The 9,536-nt window shown below is 41.7% G+C and overlaps 1 protein-coding gene across 1 annotated transcript; it reads left to right on the forward strand.

The window, feature by feature from the left end:
* The first annotated feature begins 287 nt into the window (after positions 1–287).
* Positions 288–9,053, forward strand: LOC145655901 (homeodomain-interacting protein kinase 1-like). Its single transcript, XM_081709365.1, has 9 exons — positions 288–292; positions 2,914–3,265; positions 3,832–4,199; positions 4,753–4,876; positions 5,166–5,270; positions 5,387–5,473; positions 5,775–5,956; positions 6,186–6,265; positions 8,848–9,053. The coding sequence occupies exons 1-9, from the start codon at positions 288–290 to the stop codon at positions 9,051–9,053; spliced, it is 1,509 nt and encodes a 502-aa protein (XP_081565491.1).
* The last annotated feature ends 483 nt before the right edge of the window (positions 9,054–9,536 follow it).

Consider the following 9,536-nt stretch of genomic DNA (forward strand, 5'->3'; position numbering starts at 1 on the left):
AACCAATATAGTCCTCATGATTGGCATATGTGTAGTAGCTTGAGAGTGAAATGTGAGCTAATAATGTTTTTTATAATTCTATTCTCCCTGAAGTAAAGGGACGAGACCATACAAGCTTTCGACTGTGTGTGCCCAATGTCATTATGAACTGCTGGAATGAAGAGAGAGAGAGAGAGAGAGAGAGAGAGTGTGTGTGTGTGTGTGTGTGTGTGTGTGTGTGTGTGTGTGTGTGTGTGTGTGTGTGTGTGTGTAGCTTACAGAAGCATAGGAAAAGGGTGTCCACACACATGCTGTACACTAAATAAGCCCTGCGCGATGAAATAAGCTCCCACAATCACCGTCTAAAAAAACAGCAGTAGTAGATATACATGCTGGGCCTTCAGTATTATGAGAGGAACTGCTGTCCAGAATAAATGTGTAAATCATGGTTATTTACAAACAAAGTGACTTTACAATCACTGTCAATAAGCATTTTGGAATCTAAAAAAGAAAGAACCATTTCTTCAGTGTACTGAATATGCTGATGTTTTGTTCTCACACAGAAGCAAGTGTCACCACTTGAGCTTTTCTGAGGTTACAATACGTACAATAACGGGCAACCAGTAATAATGCAGCAGCTGAAGCTGGAAATTGTCAGATGGCAGCCTGATTCTCCCAGAGAAGAAGAAGAAAGCCAGCAGACCTTACAGGGAATGTAGAAAAACCCTCAGAGTTACCTATTAAAGTGTGTTGCCATGTGCCATCATGGTCAGAATGTGATGAAGTGTAGTATGGGTAATATACACATGACTTCACTCTATATTTCTCACCTACAAATCCGACCACTAGCACCTTGCAGGAAAACAGCAGCGTGTCTGTAACACGGTCCAACACCACCACCCTGTGGACAGAGGGACATGGTCAAGGACAACGTGCTAAATATGAGCTAGAACAACCAGACACAAAAATGACTGATCAAAATAGCTAATGTCAACAAATATGTATACAAATTAAAGTCATATTCATATGAATATGTAATGATAAATTCCAACATTTAATATTTTTGCCTTAAAAAATGGAAATGGAAGTAATTTGTTCCACAACAGTAAGATTACATCATTTATATACACACAAACCCAGATTGTGTTTTAGACTAAAATGTAATTCATGATAAGTAGAATCTTTACATTGCAACTCTCTTCTTTACCTTTAAACACATTGAAACAGCGTTTCAAAGCATTGTAATCGCGCTAAACACTGTTTCAGGGCAAGAGATTGTGTTTTAGACTAAAATGTAATGCATTATAAATGGAATCTTTACATTGCTACTCTGTTCTTTACCTTTTAAACATTGAAACAGCATTTTAATCGCCCTAAACACTGTTTTACGGCAAGAGATTGTGTTTTAGACTAAAATGTAATGCATTATAAATGGAATCTTTACATTGCTACTCTGTTCTTTACCTTTTAAACATTGAAACAGCATTTTAATCGCCCTAAACACTGTTTTACGGCAAGAGATTGTGTTTTAGACTAAAATGTAAAGCATTATAAATGGTATCTTTACATTGCTACTCTGTTCTTTACCTTTTAAACATATTGAAACAGCATTGTAATCGCCCTAAACACTGTTTCAGGGCAAGAGTTTGTGTTAAAGACTAAAATGTAATGCATTATAAATGGTATCTTTACATTGCTACTCTGTTCTTTACCTTTTAAACACATTGAAACAGCATTGTAATCGCCCAACAACACTGTTTCAGGGTAAGAGATTTTGTTTTAGACTAAAATGTAATGCATTATAAATGGTATCTTTACATTGCTACTTTGTTCTTTACCTTTTAAACACATTGAAACAGCATTGCAATCGCCCTAAACACTGTTTCAAGGCAAGAGTTTGTGTTTTAGACTAAAATGTAATGCATTATAAATGGAATCTTTACATTGCTACTCTGTTCTTTACCTTTTAAACATATTGAAACAGCATTGTAATCGCCCTAAACACTGTTTCAGGGCAAGAGATTGTGTCAAAGACTAAAATGTAATGCATTATAAATGGTATCTTTACATTGCTACTCTGTTCTTTACCTTTTAAATACATTGAAACATTTTTCATCAGCTTACACTAATGGTCTTTGTAATGATGAGCATTAATGATTAGAGGGGGTATCTCCCTCAATTATAGAGCGGATGAACTCTTGTTATGCAATTGATTAATTGACAGAGGTGCTGCAAGTTCAGGAGCCTCTCAGTTGGAAAGGTGTAGGAAATACTGCAGTCAGCAAGGTATCAGCAAGCACTTAGAGTGCCAGAGAGTCTAAGAATAGAAGCTGTTTTTTTCTTGGCCTTCTGTTTTTCAGTGTGGCAGCATCGCTGAAAGGTCAAGATGTTGTTTTAGCACACAGAACCACCTTTGAGTAACGCAAGACAAAGAACTTGTCTTTTCTGAGAAGCGTGTAAAGAGAAAGCAATCACTTGCTAAAGCCTGCCCAAAAAACAATGGCATCGATCAGGGCTCTGCTCTGCTTCAGACAGAAATATTCAAAATTAAAACTAAAACAGCAGTAGATGTTTTAAAAAAAATCAAAGCTCTGTGATTTAGCTAATTTAGCTAATTGATGGTTATTATGGCACATCACATTCAGCCTCAAAGAACAAACAATCTCTCTTGTTCATTTGGTTAGTAGTCCTGTTTTCATCTTTCCATAATGGTATATTCTCTTGCCCTTCAGATTCCTTCAGTGGGATCTCCCACTCCAAGAAGGTTAAATTTGAGAATCCTGCGCGGGGCGGGAGCCCTGGCCCTCGGATTCGGGCGGGGACACCCTGGCCCTCGGATCCGGGGTTCAATTCAATCGATGGCTTACCTGCCATGGTCTTTTCCCCCTCTGGAGCCTCGGACGAGGCTTCGTCGTCGTCTTCCTCCTCTTCCAGCTGGCAGGGCGGAGACGAGGCATTGACCTCGCGGCGTGCTGACGGCTATCAGAAGCGGGGCAGCCTCAAGAGGAAGAGAGAGGAGGCACACAGCAGCAACAGTGTACAGATCCTGGAGGAGCTCTCCTCCCCTGGGTTGTCCAAGCGTGTGGCCAGGGGCAGCGATTGCGAGTACCAACTGGTGCAGAACGAGATCCTCCGCTCCGTCTCCAACAGCTACGAGGTTTTGGAGTCCCTGGGCCGTGGAACCTTTGGCCAGGTCGCCAAGTGCTGGAAGCGGGGCACCAGTGAAGTAGTCGCAATCAAGATCCTGAAAAGTCATCCGTCCTATGCTCGACAGGGCCAGAACGAGGTGGGAAAGTTGTGCCTGCTTTAAATGAGCTATTGATATGGCCTAGAATCAGCTGTAGCCCTGATTCTGTTATTGTTTGTTTCAGTTTTTACAACATATGTTCTGTTGGTGTCAGATGTGCTAACGCACACTGTGGAATTTGTATACAGCCAGGGTAGCACAGAAATACTTGTTTGGCACACTAGTTCTAATTTTCACTAGTTCAGTAGGAACTAGTTCGGATAACACACGGACAGCTTGAAGCTTACTCTAAAAAGAAGATTTAGCTTCAGTTGTGTAAGCCATACCTGTTTGGATGTGCATTAAAAATGTTATTGTTATGAAAGAGCATTAATCTGCATTGTTTGAGTACCAAAAGCAAGTTCATGGGTTCATTTCCAAGGGACCACTTCCATAATTGCATCTCCCAAATCCTGTAGAAGTAAATGGTTGAAGGGAAGTACACAAAGTGCTTGATGCTATTGAAAATAAGTAGGCTATTTGTCAGCAGTATCAAACTTTGAAGCTGTGACCACGTAGCTTCGGCTTAACGCGTATTCCGTCTTCCCTCCTTTGCTCCTCCTCAGGTGAGCATCCTGAGCCGGCTGAGCAGGGAGAACGCCGACGAGTTCAACTTCGTGCGCGCGTACGAGTGCTTCCAGCACAAGAAGCACATATGCCTGGTGTTCGAGATGCTGGGGCAGAGCCTCTACGACTTCCTCAAGCGCAGCAAGTTCAGCCCACTGCTGCTGAAATGCATCCGGCCCGTGCTGCAGCAGGTCGCCAAAGCGCTCATGAAACTGAAGAGCCTGGGCTTGATCCACACCGACCTCAAGCCCGACAACATCATGCTGGTGGACCCCATCAGGCAGCCGTACCGCGTCAAGGTCATCGACTTCGGCTCAGCTAGCCACTTCTCCAAGGCCCCCAGCTACCTGCAGTCCAGATACTACCGGTGAGGGACACGTGCTGAGGCGTGTTAGAAATAAGTGTGCACTTGTTGCACTCGAGTGTGCTTTAGAGTAGAGCTGCATGTTGTGGACAGTTGTAATAACCCTGCTACACATTAAAAGCCTATGATGAGCATTACAGTTAACTGGAGCACGATTGATTTATAAGTGGTTTATTTTTATTGGGTCATGTGAGTGCTGTTATTTAGCAAAAACACCTAATGAACCGTCTTCGGTGTCTGAGATTAGTTAGGATGCGCTGAACTGCAGGCTTTGGTAATATCAGTATTTAGCGAGTCTGTACAAAACCGCTATTACATTGTAGCTACACTGTTAATTAACAGTGTAATATACTGAGTAACGGGTGTTTAACTGCATTGGTACTCTGTATTTACTTAATGCAAAACAGAACATTATTGTAGTGTTGGTGCATTGTAGTGTTGGTTCCATGTTACACTAGAATAGTGGGTGTGTAATGTCTAGGAACACAAACACCCCCCCACGGAATTATCAGCCGAGGCTGATTTCATGATGGCGATCTCTGTGTTTTTGGTCCAGATCGCCTGAGCTCATCCTGGGTCTCCCATTCTGTGAGGCCATCGATATGTGGTCCCTGGGCTGTGTCATTGCTGAGCTGTTCCTGGGCTGGCCCCTGTATCCCGGAGCCTCCGAATATGATCAGGTAAGCACATGGTCCTTTGAGCTGTGCCTTAACGCCCGTACAGCATCAGTGGTGCAGACCTGTAGTGGTTTTGTGGCTGTAGTGATATGTGTGTGTGTGTGTGTGTGTGTGTGTGTGTGTGTGTTTGTGTGTGTGTAGTTTGACCTTTTAGCTGCTTTGTCGGCCCGCTCATTTTTAGGATTAATATAAATGAGTTTCTATGGCCTGTTTTTTTAGACATGCACTTTGAAAATGAAAGGATTAACTCAAAATAAAGTCATAATCCTTTTGCCGTATGGTGTCTCTGCAGATCCGTTACATCTCCGAGACGCAGGGCCTACCAGCAGAGTGCATGTTGAGCGCAGCGACCAAGACGCACTACTATTTCTACTGCTACCCCCTGTGGAGACTCAAGGTTTGCCTGTCTTCAAATGCCAAATGCCATGTGTTTTTTATAAGGGACGTAACTTAATGACTTCATGTAACTTAATGATGGAGCTGAATGGTTTGTTTTTTCTTTCCTTTCTCCAGACACCTTCGGAGCATGAGGCGGAGCGTGGCATCAAGTCCAAAGAGACTCGGAAGTACATTTTAAACTGCCTTGACGACATGATGCAGGTTATTTGGGCTTTTGTGCGCGTAACTATACGCATTTCTTTTAGTGTTGCGATGTGAAATTGAAGAACGTGACAAAGGGCTCCCGCAGCTCACATTATAGAGCAGGTAGAACAAGGTGCTAGCTGAAAGGTCGAGCGTTTCTGCTGTCATAATGAGTAGCGCATGTAAGTCGCTCTGGAGAACGGCATCTGCGAAGGGCAGAGCAGTGCGTAGAAATTTGCTGCAGAACTTCGTTCGTATTGGGTGCATTGCCGCCCTCTGCTGGTGAATAATATGACTCACCCATGGGTCTCTCTCGCAGGTCAATATGACCAGTCTGAAAGGCACCGACGTCTTGGCGGAGAAGGCCGACCGGCGGGAGTTCATCGACCTACTAAAGAAGATGCTCACGCTAGACGCTCACAAAAGGATCACGCCAGTGAAGACCGTGAACCACCTGTTTCTGACCATGACCCACCTCCTCCACTTCCCTCAGAGTGCACAGTGAGTTGCTCCAGGCCTTCCAATCTACATGTCAGTGTTTCAAAAACATTTTAAGGAACACCGTGTTAATTTAGAAATCCAAATAGCATCAGAGTTTCTCTGCTAGTACTGTAACCCCCCCCCCCCCACCTGTGTGTGTGTGTGTGTGTGTGTGTGTGTGTGTGTGTGTGTGTGTGTGTGTGTGTGTGTGTGTGTGTGTGTGTGTGTGTGTGTGTGTCTCTCGCTGCAGTGTGAAATCTTGCTTGCAGAACATGGAGATCTGCAAGCGGCAGTGCACAGGCTTCGACAGCAGCAAGACCCTGTTTGATGGTAAATCTGATGCCCACTTTGGTGCTTCTTTTAAATGTTACATTAGGGTTGGCTTTTTGTTTGTTTGTTATTCTTCAAGTAGATTTAAAACATCACCAAACTGGCCTCCGATTCCACCTATAAAAGAAGACAAAAATGGTTTCAAATGCAAGTGTTCTACCAAATCATGTTACTGCTCAAATGTGATCCACAAATGGTGAATCAGGTTGTTGCCTAGTATTCGAGTAGCCGATAAAGAGGCCCCTCTACCGTAGTTCAAAACGAAATTCCGTTGAATCCAAACTTCATTGTGTAATTGTTGATCATTGTAGCTGAGGTTTTTGTGTCTCTCGTTCTATAAGACCAACACTATGCTTTCTTCTATGGTTCTTGTATGTGTATTTGTGGAAAATTCAATTCTACTTGTGTTTTTGCAGTACACAGTACTTAAGCAGACCGAGAACTCTTCTTGGTTTTTCAAGGGTTGCGACTTGTGCAATATTCAGCACATTTAAATAAATGTTTCTTTCTTTTCCTAGACGTTTTCCAAACACTTGATTCTTTATGACATTATGAAAATTTCTTTCTTTCCTCGAGTACAAACTCGAGTCCATCATTCATTGGCTGATATGTTACTATCATACATGTATACATGCAGACTCAAGCAAGGAGTTTGTAATGGTGGTACAACTGTGTTCAGGTCATTTGATACTTTTTATTGATAAAGATGTTCTTTTCCAGACTCAGTAGGGTTTTGTTGTTTTGTTTTGTTTTTTGTACCTCTATGAACATTATTGAATAATATGCCTTATAAGGGAATCTCTAATTAAGAGAATCATGTGTTTACATTTGGAATAAATTACATTCTGATAATACCCTAGCACCTGAGTCATACACGTTTTCTTTAATGAAAGGGGTTCAAACCTCTCCTGTACACCAAAGCATCCCAAGCCAAGTCTTGGAGGATTTGTCTGTCAGTCATTAAAATATCAGTTCACAGAAAGATGGATGAAACATGTTTTACTTTGATGAACTTTTTACCTTGGAGTACTTTGTTTAGTGTGAGAAGCTGTAAATGTGTCCAGTCCTTAAAGCATTATTCTGATTTTTCTTGTCCCCTCCATCATTTTCATGCTCTCCTTGTAAGGGCTGTGAAGATGCTCAGCAGAAAATGAGCTGCTCAGCTGCAGAAGAGCACTTCAGCCTACATTTCAAGCCAATTCAAATTTGAACTCCTACACTGTCTTCTCACATCCATTTCTTTTTGAATGTCAGTTAGGACATCAAGATGAATTAAGCACACTAAGCCCAATACTAAGAGACTGGTAGAGTGGATGAGCCACACAGCAGGACACAGCACTATTTTTGCTTCAGCCAGTGCTAACTTGATGCAGTCTTGCTGCTTGGGGATTTTGCAGGCTTTGACTTCTTGGGTGTGTGATGAGGATTTTGCTTAAATTAAACTCCTCATAAACACGTATGACCAACCTGTGCCTATGCTCTACCAGGACCTCATCGCGTACTTCTCTTTCAGTAACTCGGAGCCTGTGTTTTTTTGTTTTGCTATTTCTGACATGATTGGGCAACATTTTCCTTTTAATGTATATGTGGAATCCACAAAAAATATACCCACTTAAGTGTGCTTCAGCATAAATAAGCAGACACTGCAGTTTGGATTATTTCTAGGGAAACAGGAAAATATAGTATCTTTAATTCGCTGCATAACAGTTTACATTAATTATTAATCATTCGTATGTGTTGACAGTTGCAATAAACAGATTAAGAAAACATGCCGTGAAAATGCTGCCGTGTCCGTATTATAACAGAAATAATGCAGCTTCACTGAGCAGATCATCCATAAAACTTGCTCTATATGGATTTTATGAATAGTATGTTAATTTTGTTTAAAAAGACGATGAGGCCTAACGGGAAAGGCTAAAGTGTCAAGTCGGACTTGAATTCAACGACTCAGGTAACATTGGGCTCTCTAGCTAGGTTAGCTAACAGACAAGCTGTCTATTTGAGATGGTTAACTTAGCTAGTTCACACATTACTTATGCACATCTCTTGCGGCAACAGATTCTAATTTTCATGGCGATGGAGCACGTTAGTTAACTTGCAGATTAACTGCCAACTATTTGCTGTAGCTGCAATTAACGTTATTATCTAGCATTGGCTCGCTAACGATCGGATTGCTCTAAAAGAGCTGTGACAGCTGCATGTCAGTCCTCGGTCGCTGAACTGTCTTCATGTCTAAGCACGGATACCTGTCGATAATGGGATCATTTGGGGGAGAATGAAGTGTGAACTAGCTAGGATAATTAGCTACTATGGCTAGGTACCTGTCCGCCAACGATGTGGCAAATTTAAAATACTGCAGTTCTTTCGTATAAAGGGAAGCTTAAAATTGTGTGACATGTGACCTTTTATCTTGGCTGCTGGCTAGCTATTGTAATTAAGTTGAATTTCAGCTTGGACACCTTTATAGTAATTGATGGTTATTATGACACATCACATTCAGCCTCAAAGAACAATCTCTCTCATTCGTTTGGTTAGTGGTCAGTTTTCATCTTTTGCTAAAGTTATATTCTCTTCCCCTTCAGTTTCTTCCAGTGGGATCTCCCTCTCCAAGAAGGTCAAATTTGAGAATCACGCGTCCGGCGGGAGCCCTGGCCCTCGGGTTCGGGCGGGGTCGCCCTGGCCCTCGGATTCAGGGTTCAACTTGTTCTATGGTTCACCTGGCCTGGTCTTTTCCACCTCTGTAGGCTGTGACTTGGGTAATATTCAACACATTTTTAAAAATGTTTGACAGTTGCAATCAACAGATTAAGAACACATTTTGCAGGTTAATTACTATAGTGGTTGTGTTTTTTAAAATCTACTTCTATTTTAGCTTTAATTTTGAATAAAGCCCATAACTAGATCTGCATGGCTTGCGGCTATTGTAATCAAGCTGAAATTGAGCAGAGCTAAATTATTTAAATAAAGCGCTTTCAGGGTGATGTGGAAGCAAAACAACATGGAAGATTGTGATTTACATCCGCTTGATTTTCTTGAGCCTTCTTTCTGCAAGATTAAGGGTGGGAAAATCAACAGAGAGTAAGTGATGAATTTAACTAGCTGGCATTAGATAAATCACAGAATTGTGGTTGTGTTTTTTAAAATCTACTTCTGTTTTAGTTTTAATTTTGAATAAAGCCCATAACTAGATCTGCATGGCTTGGGGCTGTTGTAATCAAGTTGAATTTCAGCTTGGACACCAGTATAGTAATTGAAGGTTATTATGGCACAT

Source organism: Electrophorus electricus, unplaced genomic scaffold (genome assembly GCF_041902795.1).
Source record: "Electrophorus electricus isolate QZ-2024a unplaced genomic scaffold, ASM4190279v1 Scaffold39, whole genome shotgun sequence".
Taxonomy (NCBI): Eukaryota; Metazoa; Chordata; class Actinopteri; order Gymnotiformes; family Gymnotidae; genus Electrophorus; species Electrophorus electricus.

Coding starts and splice junctions, on each gene's coding strand:
- LOC145655901 (XM_081709365.1), top strand. Junction 5,957..6,185: donor CACTTCCCTCAGAGTGCACA/GTGAGTTGCTCC, acceptor CTCTCGCTGCAG/TGTGAAATCTTGCTTGCAGA. Junction 6,266..8,847: donor CAGCAAGACCCTGTTTGATG/GTAAATCTGATG, acceptor CTTCCCCTTCAG/TTTCTTCCAGTGGGATCTCC.